The following is a 21,639-nucleotide window of genomic DNA, read 5'->3' as shown; positions in this document are numbered from 1 at the left end:
TGCTCTAGAAATTGGGCTTCAAACACCAAGAACGAACACGCAACAGCATGCAAAGGAGACATGCAACCGGCAAGCACAGTACATAACTACAATTCCCAAGTGGAGGCTCCCTGCACGTGGCTTAATCATTTTTAGGGCTCCCTATAGGACCCTGCTAAATACCTATCCTCAGTACAACACTCACACAGGGCTTATCCCTGTGACAGCCACACCAGGCCCCTGCTTGCACCTTGGTTACAGACCTTTCTTCTCTACAGCCCCTGGGCTTTCCCCTGATACAGCTTCCCTGGAACTCTCCTGGCCCTAGGTGCTTATCCCTGTCCGAGGAACCCACTGCCCTACCTGCACCCACCCCCTCCCTGTTGGAGATTTCACCTGCCCAAGCCCATGCCCTGCAGCCCTAAACTACCAAGCCTTTGCCTGCAGCCCAATCCTAATCACTAAACGATGTCACAAACCTCCACTCTGCTTCCGGTACCACCTCTTTGAGCTTTTCTCCTGTATGCTCCCTGCACCACCTCCTTCATCCTTATCCCTACTGTAGCCCTCCAAGCCTATGCCTGTATTCCATTCCTAAGGCTGATCCCCATCACATCTCTCCCTGCCCAAGTCCACATTCCCATCAGTTTCCCATCTGCTGTCTCTACCAGAATCACCCCCCACCCGTCTCTTGCTTCAACTCAGATCAAACGGGAGGCACAGACCCCCCTTCCCTGCCTAAATCCTTTTGCTCAATGGCTTATCCTTGCTACAGACTTCCCAGGTTTCTTCCTGCATTCCCTTCCTAAGGGCACATTCATACTACAGCCTGAGCCCTGGTCTACACTAGGAGTTTACATCTGTATAGCAACATCTCTCAGGGGTGTGAAAAATCCACACAACGGATAGACGCTGCTATACCAACCTAACACCCGGTGTCGACAGCACTAGGTCAACAGAAGAATTCTTCCATCAACCTAGGTACCACCTCTCGGGGAGGCAGATTATCTGCACTGATGAGAGAATCCCTCCTGCTGTGCTGATAAGTGTAGATAAGCCCTGAACTACCTGCACCCATGGTCATGGGCTCATCTCTATCAGTCCCTTAGTCCACTGCCTGCATCACCATCTTACAGGCCCAACCCCGCCACAATCTCCACACCCAATCTGCTGTCTACACCCAAATTTACGGGAATATACAGGCAAAGCTCCCTAGTCCACTAACCAAACTTTTTGAGGAGCAATGATTATGGCTGTGCTTGGAGAGCTCCTGTGGGGGGTGGGGAAGAGAAGAAGGAGGAAAATGAGAATAACTGAAGCAGTAAAAGGGTAGACAGAGGTGTTAGCTGACTGCACTCTCGTATGATGGATCACTGCAGTACTAGAATCAGGAACACTGGACATGCTGGCAGGAAAGGAGAAGAACGAGGAGAGAGACAGCAAGAAATAAAGCCTGCTATGGCCAAATCCGGAGAGCAAGGTGACCTGGCAAGCCCAGCTCTGTGGGCCTGTCCCAAGTCCAAAAAAGGCAACCAGGCCGGGCCATGCTTCACATAGGAAAGTGAAAGGAAGAACTAGTGCGAGATTCAAACACTTCCCTAGTTACCATTTAAAAAGGCTTGTTTCAATCCACTCCTGGGATACTGCAGGACCCGCAGCCTCAGGCTGCATGTGTGTCTCAATCTCCTCTTCTAACCCTCCCTGCCTGCGGCACATGAGGGGTTACACACACACACACACACACACACACACACACACACACACACACACACAATGAGAGTTGGGGAGGGGACAACAACAGGTCCAGGTGTTACCCGCTCAGGTGTATCCTCCTCCACCTCACAGAGTGACAGGAGAGAGTCTGGCAAGAGGAAATAAGAGAGGCACCAATCAGAGCCCACTAGGAACACCCCTTCAGCCCCAAGTCAGAGAACAGACAGCACCAAGTGTCTCCCCACCGCTCCCAGGAGCTCCCAGCATTTGAAGCAAGACTTGCTGGGTTACACACCCTGTCTGAACCAGGCTTTGTACCTCCAACCATTCCAGATGGCCTAGGTTGTGTATGGCCAGTTCAGGCCTCGGAGCTTTCCGGACACATTTCTCATTCATAAACATCAAAATGGGAAGGGAAGGAACATGCGCCACAATCTAGTGATGTAGTCTTGTACCGCAGTGCCTGGGAAAGCATGCACATGCCATTGTGTGTGTGTGTGAGAGAGAGAGAGAGGCTCTGCTGGGACACCAGACACAGGCCTGCTGATGGGGACAGCCATGACACAGAACCCCCAAATGCTCATCGGAGTCTCCTGGCCAGGTAGGAGCCCTCCAGCCTCCAAACTGGGTTCTCACAGCTAACACAATGGCAGATTCAATCTTTGTTTCAAACCTATCTTAACTCCCTTCTCCCCCCTCCCTCCTGGGTCTACAGCCAAACCACTAGAAAGACTCTTCCAGAGAACGAGGCAAGAAAGCTGAAGCCTGCATCCAGTACACCCACTGCAACCACTAGTAGGAGAGCCCCCTACCCATCACACATACTCTTCCCCCCCCCAAAAGAGACCTTGACAGGTTACCCCTCTCTCATGCTCCCTCCTACCCCACCAGCAGGTTCTCTCTATCACGCAACCCACTCCCTTCCTCTCACGCAGACCCATCCCCATCCTCCTCCTCCCAGCAGGTGTTCTCTCTCTCATACGCAGACCCATTCCCACATCCAGCAGGTTCTCGTTCACACACAGACAGACCCCCATCCCATCAGGTTCTCTCTCCCCTTCTCCCAGATTTCCTCTGGAACTCTACTCCCCAGGGGCCCGCCTGGCCTACACTCTGGATTTTAGTGGTAGAACCATAGAATATCAGGGTTGGAAGGAACCTCAGGAGGTCATCTAGTCCAACCCCCTGCTCAAAGCAGGACTAATCCCCAGACAGATTTTTGCCCCAGATCTCTAAGTGGCCCCCTCAAGGATTGAACTCACAACCCTGGGTTTAGCAGGCCAATGCTCAAACCACTGAGCTATCCCTCCCCAAATTCTCATCAGTCCTGCCACCAGTATAGCTATGCTGCTGATGGCTGTGCTAGAAGCCCTAGTGTAGGCAATATTCCAGGAGCTTCCAGTGTTTTCCCTGGTGTCAGTTAACTCTGCTTTGAGCTGCAAAGGCTTGCAGCATGGCTACAGGGTCAGCCCAACAGAGCAGACCCTGACTGTTGATGAGAAGCACTTTGGATTTCTCCCACAGTTCTACCACAAGTCTCCAGCAGCTCTGCAAAGGATCAGTAGAGCATTCAGAGCCACTTGGCTATTAGTGCCTCCAACCAGAGAAACTAGATTCTCGCCATGGATTAAGATGCAACCTCCAGAAACAAACTGTGTTGTGGAATGCAGTGAGAGATGGCAGGGGAAGGACTCACTGCCCTTTGCTAGTATATTCCCACCTTTATCAAGGAGGGTCATCTTTCTCTCTGCCACCAGCAGGGCAGTATAGACACTGGCTAACAAGGAGACAGGGGGCCACTTCTCCACCCCACATTCAGAGGCCTTGTCTTGCCCGAGGATGGGAAGGCCAAGCCCCCAATCCAGGCCAGCACAGGTACACCACTGCCCCTTGTGTAGGGATACAGCCTTGGACATGTGGGCCAGACTGCAGCCTCACTGGGGGAGGCAGGATTCCTGACTGATTTCTTTATTCTCTTAATTCTCTCCCAAGCAGCAGATGGCCTGAGCAACATCAAGCGTACAGAAAAGGACACCAGTTGAGTCACTCAAGTTACAATCCAACCCTGAATCATTGAGTTAAAACCATGACTACAGGATAATTGCACAGTCACACTGCCGGAGGACACTGGGCTATTATGTGCACACATCCTGCCAACTGCAGTGGCCTGCACTCCTTTCTTAACAAACTAGCTGGAAAAGAATCCCCCTTGCTGACCCTCGCCCTCCCCACAATGAGCCCTTTAAGCTACTAAGCGGAGTCCTCAGAGGCCTGTTGGCTTTTCCATTCCTTTACATTCTAGCGAGGAGCTGCTAGCGCCTCTGAACAGAGACAGCTGCCTCCAAGAGAACAGAGTCAAAGATCAGAGCTGACAAGATTTACACACAGTTCCTCTGCTCTTCAGTTGCTGCAATGAGCTAGGGTGAGGAGCGATATGGGGCCAGGAAATGCCCTAACAGCTCACATAGTGGTGGTGGAGGGTGAGGGGGGAGAGCACATGTCCCAGTGAGAGTGCACTGGTAGTGCTGATGGAATACACTAAGTTAGGGCAGGAGATTTACAGGAACATATGGAAATGCAGCACCTAGAGAGTTATAAATATGCCCCTGGAAATGAAGACCAATAAGTAAGTTCCCCCAAAGACACAAGCTACTAATGAGACTGGCAGAGATGCAAATTGGCAAATGAGGTTCCAGCCCTGAGTACCTCTGCATACTAGAGCACCATACAGGAAACACCCTGCTAAAGAGAGTGGAAGAGGGATCCAGCCACAAGCCAAAGGAAAACCCATGGCAAGAGAAAACTGAGCAATACTTCTCACAGCCAAGCCTCATTGCCCATTCTGGATGGCTTACCCCACACTCTACCCTGGGTACACCACTCTACCCTGGGTACCTCCTGAGCCCCCTACTGCAAGGTTAAAAAACAATCACAGGAGTTGGATGACAGCACTTACAATGGGCCTAGGTTCCCCTGATGCAGCTGCAACATCCTCTCTGCAGAGTCCCAGCCTATCCAATAAAGCTGACCCAGGTCTGCTCCTCTCATTCCTTAGTCTTGCTTGGAAATGTGAGGAGCTGCATCATTACATTCTGCCTAATCCCCAAACTCTCCTATGGCATAAGGCACAATCCCTAACATCCCACAGACATGGAGTAATATTCCCTTCCTGTTCTTACAGGAACTGAAGGGAAAATGCTCCTCCTCCTCAAAAAGAATCCAAAGCCTCCTGTGCTGGAAACTGCTGATGCTCCATAGAAAGCTGATTGCCAGATGGCAATTCCCTGCCTGAATCCAGTGAGCATGCTCAGAAAGACCAAAGTGTGTGGTGTGTGCGGGCACACTGCATCATGGAATGGAACATGGGAAGGTGAGAGTGGACACTACTGCATTGTGGGACACTATTCCCATTAGCCCTGTCAGTGCTTCCACCCATGCCCATGGTTAAGGATACAATTTGGTCACTGAGGTCACGGATTTCAGGACTTTAACAGATCTCCGTGACTTCTTCAGCTTCAGCCCCAGGTGGCAGGGCTCCCACTGTCAGCCCCACTGTGACCATACCCTGATTTTGTATATTTTCCCCATGATTGTTCCATGAATTTTTCTTAATTTTTCTGCGACAAAATTGTATCCGTGCCCACGGTCATCCCCTCAGTTTCTTCAGCAGCCACAGCCTTCTCTGCTTTCCTCACTTACCCATGATCACCAAGCACCCCCTGACTACATCTGAACTCTCTTCTCCATTGCTTTGTCCTTCAGAAACTTACCACACCACCACACTGCTCTCAGATGTCTCAACTTCATGGGACTTTCCAGCCTGGTCTACCGTCTTGAGCCTTCATTTGCTGATGGTTTCCCCCAAAGCCCCTTGAGTTGAAATCTATAACCCTCTCCTATCCCCTCTGATCTTAAGTCAGCTAGTTCCATAGGAACTTGCTCTCTCTTCTGCACCTGGTGCTCCCCCAGGTACAATGATAAACTGCAGACTCTGAAATTCACAAGTGCCACATATGTCCCCTTTTTACCCAGCTCAAGAGCTGGAAATCTCAGCAGATACTTCTCATTTGCCCTTAGCATGGCAGACTCTGAAATTCACAAGTGCCACATATATCCCCTTTTTACCCAGCTCAAGAGCTGGAAATCTCAGCAGATACTTCTCATTTGCCCTTAGCATGGCAGACTAATTTCTCTTCCTCCCCCACTTTCAAAGCAGCTGGAGATCTGCCATCTCTCCAATATCTTTAACCGTTTTCTCCACTCACCTGCCCCTTCTTTACCTTCCCATATTTCAGGGGTGGAAATGGCTTCTTCCTTTCTATCCCCTCCCCTCTTCATCATACCAGGACCGTAGGGGTTGATCATTCCTCCCTCCTGAGATTAATTTACAGCTATACATTTGTCTCTGGTTCCCTCCAGTCATAATTCTGCTCCTACCTAAGAAACCTCTATCTGTGGAGGCAGCTCCACCTCTGCCTCCAGACCTCCTCTATGGCAGTGGTTTTCAAACCTTTTTTGTGGCGACCCAGTTGAAGAATATTGTTGATGCCCACAACCCAACAGAGCTGGGTATGAGGGGTTTGGGAGGGGCTCAGGGCTGGGGCAGAGAGGTGGGGTTCGGAGGTGAGGGCTGCAGGGTGGGGCTAGGAATGAGGAGTTCAGAGTGTGGGAGGGGGCTCTGGGCTGGGGTAGGGGATTGGGGTGCGGGACGGGGTCAGGGCTCTGGATTGGGGGCGCAGGCTCTGGGCTGGGGCTGGGGTTGAGGGGTTTGGGATACAGGAAGGGGCGTGAGCTTACCTCCGGCGGCTCCTGGTCAGTGGCGCAGCAGGGGTGCTAAGGCAGGCTTCCTGCCTGTCCTGGCACTGTGCTGTGCCCCGGAAGCGGCCAGCAACAGGTCCGGCTCCTAGGCGGAGGTGCGCAAGCTCTCACCCACAGTCACCGTCCCCCCAGCTCCCAGCCAATGGGAGTGTGGAGTCAGTACTCGGGGCGGGACAGCACGTGGAGCCCCATGTCCCCCCACCTAGGAACCATACCTGCTGCTCATCGCTTCTGGGGCACAGCGTGGTGTCAGAACAGGTAGGGACTAGTCTGCCTTAGACGGGCAGCATCGCCGATGGGACTTTTAACGGCCTGGTCGGCAGTGCTGACCAACGCTGCCGCGGCCCAGTGACTTACATTTCATGACCCAGTACTGGGTCGCGACCCGCAGTTTGAAAACCACTGTTCTATGGCATTTCACAGGGTTAAATTCTTGGCCTTCTGCTTTTATCTCTAATGAGAAATCTTTGCTATCATTTCAGGCTGACGGAACTGAATTGTATGTTTCTCTCAACACTCCTAATGTGCCCCTCCTTACTGTACATCTGCTTGTCTGACCCAGTGAAGTTGTGGCTTCATCTCAGCTTCCTTTCCCTTATGTCCGCTCAGAAGTGACTCTGCTGGACAACAGAAGTTTTCTCAAACCCAACAGCATCTCCTCTCTTCCCAGTCAACTCAGATGTCCATTCTCAGTAACTATGGTGTCATTCTTGACTCAGCTTTCCATCTCCTCCCACATCTATTTGCCACCATCTTAGCAACAATGACCCTGTGCACTTGTCCTTGCTCCCACTTCATCCAGGTCTTCAAGTTCTCTGCTTGGATAACTGTAGCTAGTTCTCTTCTTTGCAGCTTCCACAGAACCTATGTGCCCAGACTTCTGCAAACCCAGAACACACTGCTCCTGACGCACTCTCACACAAAGCAGTTCAGCTACAATTCTCAAACAATTCTCTTGCAGCCCAATTGTTTCTGAATCTGCTTCAGATTGTCTCCGTTTTTTAAAACTGCCCAAGACAACCTCATTGTCTCACTCTCTCCTCCTCCTGCTTCTAGCATTAGCCTCCTCTTCTCCACACTCTGGCCACTCTTGGTACTCTGCAGTGCCTGCCATCTGGATTCATTCTCCTTGTACCTCGCCACTGCATCAACTCTCCAGATCTTCTCAAATCTCCACCTGTGAGTATGTCTACAATCCTTTCCTGTCTCTACCAGCTGTTTTCATTTAACAGTGCAGTTGCGTTTCATCACTTCTGCATGAAAGTAGAACCACCACTGTGCAGTCAGGAGAAGTCCCACAGATTAACCCATGCCGTTCTGGTGAAGTGCTGCAAAAAGCATTTGGGGAACCAAAGACAGAATGAAAGACACTGTGTACAAACAACACTTGTTATCCATTACTCAGAGAACAATTTAGGAGAAGCTGAAAAGGCTTAGACATGCAAAGGAGTAGCATCTACAGTGATACTAGTTAACAGTGCTGTGAAATTTTTGGCTTCAGGGTATTAATTGATAATTAGCTGGGGTCAGGAAGGAACAACATTGCACAATGAAGTGCCTTATGGGAGTTTTTATACTTGCCTCTGGCCACTGTTGGAGGTGGGATACTTAGCCACAAGGATTGACTGTCAGAGAACAGACCAATTTCCATCACCCCCTGCACCAGGGGACTGTCTCAAGCAATGCTTACCCTGGCGAGGTCCTCTCTTCCTCCGGAACGCTGCTCCTGACTGCAGGGCCTCCATCAGGCTGTCCATCACCCCTGTCTCATCACCCTCTGCAAGGAAAACAGTAAGTTAAACAGGGACATGTAGTGTGCTCAATTCAGTTCTGCCACCTCCAGTCCTCCCTCACCATGTGCTCCTGCTCATGGGGAACGACACACACGGGAACAGTGGGGGTGTGGGGACAACAATCTCTCCTTTGCCCCTCTCTGCCAGGGGAGCAGACAAAGAACTTTCCATACCTTTCCCCGCCCCCCTACAGGTGTGGGGAGCAGTGAAAGAACTATCCCATCCCTTCTGGGGGGAAGGACAAAAGAATTGACTCTTCTCCTCCCTCCACATGCACAGGGGAGAGGAAGGGGGGAGAACACTCCTGCGCCCCAATACACAGGGGAGAAGTACCCCACCCCAGCACAGACAAAAAAGGTGCTGGCCTCTCTGGAATTTCCCACTCTGTACAGAAGCTGGGGAGATTGGTTAGGGAACAGAACTGAATGGGAATACCCTCCTCCCTCCACAGAGAAGCTGACTGCCAAAGGTGCAGGGGAATGGGTTGCAGGGAAAACCTCTGAGGCCACAGTCAGCAGCAAAATAACCCAGCAGCTGGGACCTTTGAGAGAACGGAAAGCTTCAGAGAATGTGCCAGAAAGGCTGTCAAAGAATCAGTTCCCCCTCCTCCCCGTCTCAGGCATTCTCCTTGTGCCTGCCTGGCTCATTTGTTTTCTGGTCCTCTCTTTTTAGAGTCTCTGATTATTAATGCCATCCACCACTCTCTGTACTGTGCTCTGACCCCTCGGGAGATTAACCTGGCCTCAGCTGCTCTCTTTCCCTAGCAACAAGCGTGTCACTGTGTTCACAGAGTATGTGCCAACAGAGCTATATGTGGCACCTGTGTAACAGAGGCCATGCAGCCCAACAGATAGCCTTGGTCCAGGATCGAAACAGCAGACACACAGCTAAGTCCTTCCTTCTCCTGCTGAGCACAAAGCTCCTGCAAAGCACCCGATTCCAACTGGAGGAAGCTCTGGGAGAGCCCCACATTCTGCTCCCATGGAGAAGCGGTGTTCAGAAAGTGCAGAAAACAGTCCCAGGACTCCTAGGCAGAGTGCAGACACACCCCTAACCTCCTCCATTGAGAGGGCCAAGGGCAGTGTAGCAGTAGCTGTAGTTTTTAAAGGGTTCTAGAAATAGAGTCGTGAGTGAAGTCAAATGCTCCTCCCTGAATTATCTGGCTGTTCCCCATTCACCCAGCAACTGGGGATTTAGCTGTCACCAGTAATCCCTTTCACTCCAGGACTGAGACCCTGTAAGTATGCATTTAAGAAGGAGAGCCCAGCAGACACCCTCACATTCCCTGCCTCACAGCTATGTATAACAAGAGGGGAAAGTGAGCTTGGGAAAGTCCCTTGCATTCTCCCCCTGCCCCCTCTTGCAGTCAGTGTGGCACTGAAGGAGTTAACCATGGATGCATGAGCACTCTGCAAATCTGTTTCCATGACAACAGCTCTGGATGAAACCTAAATCCATAAAATCACATTAGAACATCTGTCAGTGCTTCTGTGTGCTCCAGACACGCTGCCCACAGCACCACCTGCTGGCAGAAACAACCCACTGTGCCTGACCTACATTCTCAACACCAAAGTAGCTGGTAACTGCTTTTCCAGAAAAAAATGGCCAACTCCAAACTAAGCTGCAAATGAAAGGAGAGGCACTACTATACTGGGGTGCGACCCCCGGGGCTTGTGTGGCTACCAGGCCTCTAACACTAGTGTGAGGTGTCCAAGCAGCAGGAAGGTTGCGAGCATAGGGGTACAAGAACACCCAGCATTAGTCATTGGGGCGGTCACTAGCATGAGCATGGCACTTATCACTGTGACTCATCCCCTTAGTAAGAGCCCGCAGGGATGGCTGAGGCTTTCTCTCAATGGATCACTTCACTAGGGCTAGCTGCTGAGCACACTGCTCTCACACAAAAAGCCATCCCCTGGCTTGAATCTTGCTAAATTTTGCTGCCTTGAACAGCACTTTCTGGGGAGGAGATAGTGATGGCAGTAGGAAGTCATCGCCAGTTGCAGCCCGATTCTTCTGGTTTCCCAGTTCCTTATCAACCTGCCTCTAGGCTTGGGTATCACACGGAGACTTCATTGCTTTCAATGCCCACATGAAGGGGAGGCTGCATGGCAGTCCAGTAAGCACGCTGACTACACCCAGCACTACTATTCGCTGAGCCTAGAGAAGTTGAGATCGGGTCCTGGATAAGAGCTGCCTGGTTTAAGTTCACCCCAGACTAGGTAACAAGAAAACTGGAAGGTAGTGGAAGCATCCTGAGGAACTGACTGTTCCATCCTCTAGCTCAGTGTTTCACAGTCATCCTTCCATTGCTGCTCCTGGGCTTCCAGTTGTCCATGGAAACCTAAGTGCCCTTTATCATATTCAGCTGGAACCACAAATTGCACCCTTTCCTCACTGACAAAGCCCTGCCACATCCAGGCTTTTGTGACCTCCAGGATGGATGAGTAACAGGTGGAGGCTTCAGCTGGCATAAAACAGCGCTCTCTGGCCCCAGGGCCAATTCCGTGGGGTGCGCTGCAGGGCACTCTTAGCAACAGGCCAATGGCTTTGGAATTTGCTCCCTCTTAAAAAGCTACCACCAACCAGGGTTTAGTAGACATGGAGATTCTATACAACTCATTTGTTTAAGTTGACATCCTCTGATCCAGAAGCTGGGAAGGGATCTATTCCTGCAGATGGTGAAGGCAGTAGTAAGATGTGCAATATAAAATTAAATACTTGTCAGGAGGCTGGAGTACTGGAAAAGGCACAACACTATCTGTTGAGGGGAGATGGAAAGAATTCCTGGGATAGGCACTGTACTAACTGGTGAGGAGGTGTGTACAGAGATGCACACAGACAGCACTAATGGGGGGGGAGGGGGGAGAGAAGGGTGGGAGAGAAAGAAGCTCCAGGGACATACACAGCACTAGCTGTGTGGGGACTCCAGAACCCTCAGGGCCTGGACTATCCAGTGCACTAAATCACTGAGGTATCCATAGATTGAATTGTTGTGATACACACCAACAAACATGGGGGCCCTCTGTGCCTTGGGATGATGGCAAATGCCACAGATATTTATGGAATCTTTTACAGAAAAATTGACAGCATAACCTTCTATTAACATGCTCCTCTCCTCCTGAAATCAGAGGCTATTGTGCTATGACTTTAGCCCTGCCTGTGAATTTTGCTGAGCCACTTGGACCTTGAGAGAAAGAGATGCACGGGATCTCTCTCATCCAGTCACCAGGAGGGAAGAAAGCAGCAATTTGAGCCCTCAAAAATGTCTTACTCACTTCCCACCACCTCCTCCCCTGCTGGGGGCGAAGGGGAAGAAAGGGTGGAGTGACACCAGCAGCAGCCCTAGAAACCTCTGGCAGCTACAAGAGCCAGGGGAATCCAAAGGGGACATGATTGAAGACAGATGTGAAAGGAACATGCTCTTGTTGAGCAGGGATTGCTTGGTACAGGCCTCTGGCAGGCCTCCCCCTTCTGCAAACTGAAACGTGCCAGGGGAGGAGCTGGAACTCGTTAACTCATACATTTGCTTATTTTAACAATTTCCTCCTCCTGCAGCTCTCAGATGAGATTAAACTTTATACTAGAGTTCAAGCATTCAGCTGCTGCAATGCTACATTCCTGGGCCTCCCCCGGGACAGCGCATAGACAGCGGCCCAACTCCAGAGCAAAGGCGGCAGACAAGAGCTAAGGGACTAACTAACAGGGAACACCCCATGAACCTAGAGGGAAACGCTGCACACAGCTTCTCTGGGGAGCCCATGGGACAGCATGAGAAAATGGCCAGGAAAGAAATGTAGCAGCAACCCAGAAAAACAAAGAGCAGCCTGCTGCCCATCACAGTCCCCCATTGAATACAGGGGCTCAAACAGCCCGGCTTCTTTGGAGGGTGAGAGGGAGAGAGGGAGAGAAAGGAGGATGAGAGAGCATGACAGCGTTACAGATGAAACAGTTGGCAAAAAGTAAACAAGACTGAGCTGGGAAGATGCTGAGGTGGGGTGGGGATCCCTCTCTGATGAGAGCTGGGGCACAATTAACCCTGGAAGTCATTGAACATGGGCTTAGAGGGCTGGCAAATTTGTCTGGGGAAAGCCACCCTGAGATCTCACGGTCCACGAATTCATGACTTCAGTAGAGCAGCAGTGAGAGTTCACAGTGATCAATAAGAGCTCTGCAACAGGACTTGCTTGCTTGAAGAGCCCAAGAAACTGGGGCTGGGAAGGAATGCAAGTGAGCCTGTGGGGCATTTTACTGCACACAAGTTCCCACAGGCAGAAGGAGGGGATAAGTTTCAGGAAATTAAGTGAGAAGCAGGAAATCAATGGAAAAGTGCAGTAACTGAGTCCATATGTTGTAACAAAGGAATGTGTCTAGTACCACAGAGCAGACTATGCCTGTTAATGAGGAAGCCCCTGCTGTGGGACAGCTCCTAGAGAGGGAAGTTATTTCTTGGACTAGAGCACTTAACAGAAAACCTTGCATGAGCCCCTTGGTTCACAGACTGGCCATCCTTGGTATGGCGTAAAGGTTTGCAGATGGGGTGACAAATGGGTTAAGAATGAGAAGGTCACTGTAAACAGCATATGGCCACTGCATAGAATGTCACTCAACTGCATCTCAGGGGCTGGGCTTTCCAGGGCTGTGCCAGGCCTAGCAACATATGCCAACAACTCTGTAATTAGACATCTCATTAATATCCTCATGTAACAGATCATCTAGCAGAGGGTCAAGGAGATAGCTGGTGATATACCTACTGTATTACACAGTGGGACAAGAAACTGGATGAAGCACCAACTAAACGGACTTGAGAATTCAATTTTAGCATATTAATACAAAGGTGGGGACTCTTTTTTCACTGGTAACAAAGGCAGCCAACAGGATTTGTGGCTTTGACAAAAGGGACATGTTAAGGTTACCTACCTTTCGCAACTGTTGTTCTTTGAGATGTGTTGCTCATGTCCATTCCATTCTAGGTGTGCACGTGCCTACGTGTGCGGCCAGAGATTTTTGCCTTAGCGGTACCCATAGGGCCGGCTATAGTGCCCTCTAGCGTGCCACGCCCATGCCACTGTATATTAGGCGCTGCCAGCCCACGCCCTTTCAGTTCCTTCTTGCCGACAACTCCAACAGAGGGGTAGGAGGGTGGGTAATGGAATGGACATGAGCAACACATCTCAAAGAACAACAGTTACAAAAGGTAGGTAACCATTTTTTCTTCTTCAAGCGCTTGCTCATGTTGATTCCATTCTAGGTGACTTGCAAGCAGTACCAATGGAGGTGGGCTTGTAGTTCTCCGTCGTGCAACTTGTAGTACGGCTCTGCCAAAGCGAGCATCGTCTCGTGCCTGCTGAGTCAGTGCGTAGTGCGACACGAACGTATGGATGGATGACCAGGTGGCGGCCCGACAGATCTCTTGATTCTGCACCTGTGCCAGGAAGGCCACCCAAGACACCTGTGCTCTAGTGGAATGAGCTGTCACAATCACTGGCGGGACCACTTTTGCCAGCTTGTAGCACTGGCGGATGCACGCTATGATCCAAGACGAAATTCTCTGGGCTGAGACTGGGCAGCCCTTCATCCTGTCTGCGACCGCAACAAACAACTGTGTTGACTTACAGAACGGCCGTGTTCTATCGATGTAGAAGGCCAGCATCCATCTGACATCCAGCATATGCAGCCTGCGCTCCGCATCTGACGTGTAAGGCTTTGGACAGAGGACAGGTAAGTAGATGTCCTGGCCCGTGTGGAACTGGGACACAAGCTTGGGCAGAAAAGCCGGATGTGAGCGCAGCTAGACCTGGTCCTTGTAGAAGACTGTATAGGGTGGCTCTAAGGTGAGTGCTCTGATCTCGGACACCCACCGAGCCAATGATATGGCGACCAGGAAGGAAAGGAGCAGGAGGGAGCAGGAAGCTAGGGGTTCAAAAGGAGGGCCCATAAGCTTCGAGAGCACCAGATTCAGGTCCCATGGGAGAACCGGGTCTCGGATGTGCGGGTACAGGTGCTCTAGACCAGGGGTCTCAAACTCAAATGACCATGGGGGTCACGTGAGGACTAGTACATTGGCCCAAGGGCTGCATTACTGACACCTCCCCCCCGCCGCCGCCCTCGGCCCCGCCCCCACTCCACCCCTTCCACGAGGCCCCGCCCCTGCCCCGCCTCTTCCCACCCCTTCCCTGCCCCCATTCCAACCCCTTCCCTGAAATCCCCACCTCAACTCTGCCCCCTCCCTGCCCCCAGGGAGTGCAGGAGGGGTGTGGTGGGGGCTCAGGGCAGGGAGTTGGGGTGTGGGGTGCAGGAGGGGTGAGGGGTACAGCAAGGGGCCAGGATGCAAGAGGGGTGCAGGGTGCAGCAGGGGGATCAGGGCAGTGGGTTGGGGTGCAAGAGGAGTGCCGGGTGTGGCAGGGGGTTCAGGGTGCAGCAGGGGGCTCAGGACAGGGGGTCAAGGAGCAGGAGGGGTGCAGGGTATGGCAGGGGGTCGGGGCGCAGGAGGGGTGTGGCATGAGGCTCAGGGCAGTGGGTTGGGATGCAGGAAGGGTGAGGGGTGAGGCAGGGGGTCAGGGTGCAGGAGGGATGCAGGGTATGGCAGGGGGCTCAGGGCAGGGGATTCGGCTGCAGGAAGGGTTCGGGGGGCAGGATCTGGCCCGGCGCGTACTGGGGGCAGGGCAGGCTCCCTGCCTGCCTGCCCTGCCCCCGCAAGAGGCTGGAACGTGGGGAAGGGGGGGCAGAGGGGCTCGCAGGCCGCAGAAAATCACCCCGCGGGCCGCGTGTTTGAGACCCCTGCTCTAGACCTTTCATGAATCACGCCATCTTGGGATGGGCGAAGACAGACCTGCCTTGAAGCAGAGGGTGGAACGCAGAAATGGCCGCCAGGTGCACCTTGACCGAAGACAGCAACACGCCTTGGAGCTTTAAGTGCAGTAAATAGTCCAGGATGACCTGCAATGAGGCCTCCTCAGGACGAACGCGTTTGTCCGAGGAGATATGAGAGAGCAGAGCTCTTCTTCCTTTAACTACCAGCTGTCCCAAGAGACCAAGGGGAGAGACTGCACAAGGTAGGAATACAGGAATTCCCTCTCCTTTTGTTCAATGCCTCTCCCTGTGCCATGTAATTTGCCACATTTTACATAGGTGGTAAGCTCCTTAGGTCACTCTCTTTGGTCTGTGAAGAACTCTGCAATGCTATGGGGATGTATAAGTCAGAATAAACACACCACCAAAGTCTAATGCTCTGTGCTGCTGCTGGAAGCCAAGGCATTCACATAGAAACATTCACTATGTCTAGTCAGCTCAGCTCCATGTGCTGAGCTGTCTCCATCACTGAGACCCCAACCAGGGGCCCAAAGCCACTTCCCTTTTTTCTTGCACCTTACAACCCACTATATTGCTACAGCTTTGCATTCAGACCAGAACCTCTGCTGCCCCTCATTTATCACCATACTGCCTCTAGTACCTGCATTCATGTCTATCAGCTGCTCTCTCTTCTGCTGCTTCTCCAGTCTTTCCTTCTCAGCTTTCTCCTTGGCCAGTTTAGCTCGGCGCATCTTCTCCTCTGTCTCACGCCGCTTCTGATTCTCCTTGGCAGCTTGCTGCAAATGAGAAAAACAGCTATTTGGGAAGTGACTGATGGTGCAAAGGTCTGAACGGGGGGTAACTGTACAGACAGAGTTACTTTCCCAGTGGGAAAGGATGAGAAAAGATCATGCCAGGGCTGGGTGCACAGGATGGATTGGTCTGAGCTAAGTGGTAGGATTGGCCTGCTACACCCAGGGTTGTGAGTTCAATCCTTGAGGGGGGCCATTTAGGGAACTGGGGTAAAAATCTGTCTGGGGATTGGTCCTGCTTTGAGCAGGGGGTTGGACTAGATAACCTCCTGAGGTCCCTTCCAACCCTGATATTCTATGATTCTATGAGGAAAGGGTCCCTTGCTCACCAGAAACATGTTCCTGAAGTTGTGCAGATCCATGAAGAACTCCTCAACGGACATTTTCTTGGGGTCAAACAGGAAGTACTGGCCCATCTCCTTAAAAAGGTTATCCATGTTTGAGTACATCATTTGCAGCTTTTCATATTGCTCTCGAGCATCCTTCACAAAGATGTGAAATCTGAGAGTCAAGGATTACATCAGCTGCTCTGTGGAAACACCAGGGGTGAGGGATAGCATGTGCATGCACCAGAATTATCTGGTTAACCAATGGGCTCTTCTCCAGCTTGCAAAATTCCTCTGACAGCATAGAGAGCTTCCCCTCCAACTGCAGTGATCCCCAGCATACTCAACTGGGTGCACCCCAGTATCCTCTGCTCAAGAGGTCAAGGGTTCAGTGTCTTATGTTAAGGGGGGAGGAGGAAGGGCTAGGTGTGAATATGCATGGCATGCACTGGACTTCCAACGGCACATTCCTTCCAGGGATCCCCTTACAAAGGGAGACCTTACAGTGCACCAGTGCTGCTCCTTCCCTATGGCCCATACTACCTGTGACAGTCCCCTCTGGTGTTATCTGGAGCGGTGATCTGCTAGGTCACTCCAATCCTGGACTCTGGGAGCCAGCCTTACCCTGCTCTTCTGTGAGAATCCCCACTCCTGGGCTGTTCACGCAGAGCCTCTGGCATATAAGCTGCTCCTTGGACTGGGCAACTGAATGACATGAGCCAATATCTCCGGTCCCAGACACAACCCTAGGAACCTCCGTCTTCCAGTGTCCAATTATGCCCGCTGGACACTGCAAGCTTATATGAGTTCGTCAATTTAATAAAGAAATTGATATGCACCAGGCTTGTTATCCCAAGAGGAGACTGTGACACGCTTCAAACCAAACGCACTGCTTCAGGTAGAATAAACAAACAAATTTATGAACTATGAAAGATAGATTTTAAGAGATTATAAAAGCCAAAGCATAAGTCATATTTAGTCAAATGAAACAAAAGCAAAATGCATTCTAAGCTGATTTTAACACTTTTAATGCCCTTACAATCTTAGATGCTTCTCACCACAGGCTGGCTGGTTGCCCTTCAGCCAGGCTCTCCCCTTTGATCAGCGCTTCAGTCACTTGGTGTGGTGTCTGTAGATGTAGGTGGAAGAGAGAGGAAGAACATGGCAAACGTCTCTCCCTTTTATCATGTTCTTTCTTCCCTCTTGGCTTTGCCCCCCTCCCTTCAGAGTCAGGTGAGCATTACCTCATCGCAGTCCCAAACTGACGAAAGGAAGGGGGGTGACTCACTCAAGAGTCCAACAGATCCTTTTGTTGCTGCCTAGGCCAGTGCCCTTTGTTCCTGTGAGGCTGGGCTGGGTTTGTCCCATACATGCCCTGATAAGGTTTGAATTGTCTCTCTGCTCTCGGAGAGTTTTTGCCTGGGCTTGCTTTAAGGCATAAGGATACATTTTCAGCCTCATAACTATATACATGAAATTATAACCTATAACGTTACTGTAACAATTACTATATCATCACTTTAACAACAATGCTCAGTGCATTATGAGCCTTCCGATGACACCCGACATAACAAACTTTGCAGTGGATACCACACAATCATTTTACAAGGATGAACATGGGGGTGCTGGGTGTTCCCCCGAGGTAGTGTCACACCACCACAGTACAGTGGGAGTGAACACGCGAATCCCAAATCCATGCAACTCACCAGAATCCCCTCAGCCAGAGCAGACTACCTGTCAGCCTGACCATCACCCTGAAATGTGCCTAAATCTGAGCGTTTTTGTCCCCAAAACACATGCAAATACAGCATATCTACATCCCACTTTTGTCCCCGGCCAGTAGCATGGGAATACTCTGACACATGGCAGATGCAAGTACCAACTCCCATCTCACAGAACACTGGAATTCCCTTGCCTGTGATAGCAACTCCCCAAGACAATGTAGCATACCAAGTATTGCCCTCAGTAGAGGTACACCCTGCATTCCAACCATCACCATATGGTGCACAGAGAATCCTGCTGTCTGTGCCACATACCTGCAGACCAACTTCCAGCAAACTTGCAAAGTACCAAGCATTTTTGGCATCCAGACGAGTACCAGGCATTCCCTTGCACACAGCATCCAAGGATCTGGAGGTAAGTGGAGATTCCCCTGCTGATGGCCTAGAGTGTCTAAACAATGAACCAGGGATCCCTTCAGTCATGCATGAACATGCCTTGCCCCAACACCATGTAAGAGATGTCTTCTTGCACAGGACATACCCATGTGCTAGCTCCCCACAACCTTGCAGTGCACTGGAAATCCCTTCTGCCCTAGCATGGGCCCTCTTTCTTAGGGGTAAAGGATATGGTCATTTTTTCCACAAATTTGTCCTTCTTGTCTGTGTCACTGGGGAAATTCTCAACATCATGCTGCAGATCTGAAATCTGTTTCTTCATCTGATCCAAATTCTTCTGTAAATTCTCAGTGGAGACTGAAACAGAGAGACAAAGATGGAGTACAGACGCCCCCCAACTTACGCAATCATTCCGTTCTGGAAAGCCTTGCGTAACTCGAATTTTGTTTAAGTCAGAAACGTATATCCATACGTTACGCAAAAATTTCCGGAACTTGAAAATCCTATTTCTGGCTTATGGAACTTTTTCCGTAAGTGCGAATTTGCGTAAGTCAGGTCTTGTGTAACCCAGGGAGTGTCTGTACGATATTCCCAACGTACACATCAAAATTGAGGCCTTGTCCACAATGGGTTTTTAAACACTACTATAACTGCAACCATGCAGAGAAAAGCATGGTTATTTATAAAGCCCTGCAAATCTGCGGCTATCTGCTTTATATCCATGGATATCTGTATCCACGGGCCATGTTTGCAGATCGGATACAGATACAAATTTTGTATCAGGGCTCTAACCATTTACCCTGGTGCAGCTTAACCCAGTTCAAAGCAAGGCAAGCTCCACCAGTACAATGGTGCTGTGCCAGTGCAGACAAGACCGAAGCTCCCTGGGGTCCTTGGCAGCAGTTCACACCACAGATAGGGCCCTATCTACTTATGGATTGCATCAACTCAGGTGGAGGGCAAACCTGACTTGTTTTCTACACCCAGCAGATGGATGATGTCTCCAGCATTCCACTCATTCCTCTTCCCCTTTCCAACTGGGCACAAGCCAGGGATGATGGGTCAGATTCTGGCCCCACTATGCTGCCTTTGTGCCATTCTCGTAACACCAAAGGGGCCATACACAGGCTGCCTGTGATTTTCCCCAGCCTAGAGGTTCTACACCATTTTCCTTTGCAGCCCCCAGCCTAGGAGATCCTCTGTGGTTCAGTGATTTCTGGATGCCAGATCAGTTTCTTTGGGTCACAGATAGCTTGGTGCAACTTGTAGCAGCCCTCATGCTAAATGAGGATTGGGGATCTACAAAGATAGCATAAAACCACCTTTGCCCCCTTCCCCAGGAAGCATAGTGCACTTGAGAAACTCTGTGTATGTTTATATTAGAATTTCTATTGCATGTGTGTCGGAAGAGAGCTTGAGGGCTGAAAAGGAATATGTTATCAGTACTAATGAGAGACATTGAGAGGCTAGTTAGGGAATGCAGAATTGGACGGGTGGGGGGCAGGACCCCAGGCACTCTGCTGAGAGCTTTCATTCCTGCTCACTGAAGGAAGGCTACATCTGCAGTCTGCATCCTGCTGCTCTCCTCTTTCATTCCTCCTTGGACACTGACTCAACACAGCCAGCCTTCCACACAGGACAAACAATAGATATAACAAGTGGAAGGACAGACGCCTGGGAGTTCAGGGAGCTTCCCTCACTACCCTACACAGCACAGCCCTACTACTCAGTCCAGAGAGGCCTTCCTTTTACCATACTCACAAAACCACATACCATTGGGAACTAGCTTCAACAACAACCTCTTGGCCTAACGTCCATTTACATAGAAACAAAAACGGTCTTTGTTCCACATGCTCAAGATCCAATCTCCCATTCCCACCCATATACAGAGACAACCCTCCATTCTCCCAAAACAAGATCAAGACCCCCAATGTAACCCTGCACCACCTTTCACCTATTCTGACATCACCTTCTGTGACACTCCACCCACACTACAATAACAAATACCTCGACTGGCTTTCTCCACGTGGATGAGCTCATCAGGGAACTTCATTATGTCGGGGTACTGCTGCTCACACAGCTCAGTCAGGAAGTGCAGCAATGTTAACTTCTGATCAGTGGATTTTGTGTCTCGGAGCTGGTAATGAGAAAACTGGCTATGAGAACGGGACAGCACAGAGAATACTTGAAACTAGCAAACTGTGGTTTGCTGTCCAAAGCACAGATGCCTGGAGGTTTCCCTGAGTGATAAACACAGAGGAAGCAATTCCCTGACCTGCCCATGGAAAAAACACTCACCTTGCAGAGGAAGCTAATGTTGAAGCCAAAGGCACCAGCATTCCTGGAGCCTGCATTCATGAAGTTGCCCACCAGTAGGGTTATCTCCAGCAGGCTGGAAAAGCTCTTACTTTTACGCACTTCCTCACAGGCTGCTGTTACGGAGACAATCTCAGGCTTGATGTTCTCCACCTGCTCATTAAATTGCAGCTTGAAAAGGATGGCGTTGAGGCGGGGCCGCAGGTGGGAAACCGAGCTAATCTGAGAAGGGAAGGGGACAGGAACAGTGTCACACAGGAGGAAGAGAAAACAAGATGCTCTGAAAAGGGAAGGGGACAGGAAAAGAAGCCTACTTACCAGTGATGGTAGCTCCTTGCAGATCCACCCTCTAGGAGTTGTGTGCTATACCTTGCAAGTCCCAGAATCATTTAAGAGCAACTAACCACAGAAGATACACACACTGACACTCAGTCAAACATAAGGTACATTAGATTTTTTTAATTGAGGCTGTAATGCCCACATGCCTAACCATACTCAGTTCCACTCCATGTATGCAAAATCTAATTCTAGACCACAAAGATGAGGGGAAAATGGGAAAGCAAATACACATGGAGAACTTCAGTTACTGGTAGGTAAACTGCCTTTCCCTTGCATACAATTGCCATTGCAGATTCCTACTCTAAGGCCCCAATTCCAGAAAGCATGAAAATAGGCTCTGAAGTCCTGCTGGTTCCAAGCACATGAAGGCTGTGCTTTAGTGCTTTCCTGAATAGGGCTGTTTTCCCAAATCAGAGTCTAACATCTGATTTGGGATGTAGTAGCAATGAACCTGCGGCAGGGTTACTCAGAAGCGTGTATTTAAACGGAGACAGAAGTGCTAGCCTCACAAGGTGAACATCAAATCTGGATCCAATCTCAAGAGACTACACCCAAACATAGCCATGACACAGGATCTTCATGGTAATCTTAGTCTCAAAGAAGCAGGCCATTGAAGCACCCACAGCTCCTTGAC

General features: G+C 50.5%; 1 protein-coding gene across 3 annotated transcripts in view; it reads right to left on the bottom strand.

Moving 5' to 3' along the window:
• The window catches only part of DIAPH1 (diaphanous related formin 1), a 163,342-nt gene that overhangs the window by 5,489 nt on the left and 136,214 nt on the right, over nt 1-21,639 (bottom strand). For 2 of the 3 annotated variants that reach the window (XM_065554809.1, XM_065554808.1), the window contains 6 exons: nt 20,649-20,888; nt 20,358-20,487; nt 18,584-18,707; nt 16,237-16,402; nt 15,757-15,892; nt 8,201-8,287 (listed from right to left, as the gene is read on the bottom strand). In XM_065554809.1, coding sequence (XP_065410881.1) covers nt 8,201-8,287; nt 15,757-15,892; nt 16,237-16,402; nt 18,584-18,707; nt 20,358-20,487; nt 20,649-20,888 — 883 coding nt within the window. Of the gene's footprint in view, nt 1-1,793; nt 1,841-8,200; nt 8,288-15,756; nt 15,893-16,236; nt 16,403-18,582; nt 18,708-20,357; nt 20,488-20,648; nt 20,889-21,639 lie in introns of all 3 variants that reach the window. The other variant, XM_065554810.1, reaches the window with a different exon arrangement.

Source organism: Chrysemys picta, chromosome 8, assembly GCF_011386835.1.
Source record: "Chrysemys picta bellii isolate R12L10 chromosome 8, ASM1138683v2, whole genome shotgun sequence".
NCBI classification, from domain to species: domain Eukaryota; kingdom Metazoa; phylum Chordata; order Testudines; family Emydidae; genus Chrysemys; species Chrysemys picta.
The sequence above is the reverse complement of the archived record's forward strand: the minus strand, read 5'-3'. Positions and strand labels throughout refer to the sequence as shown.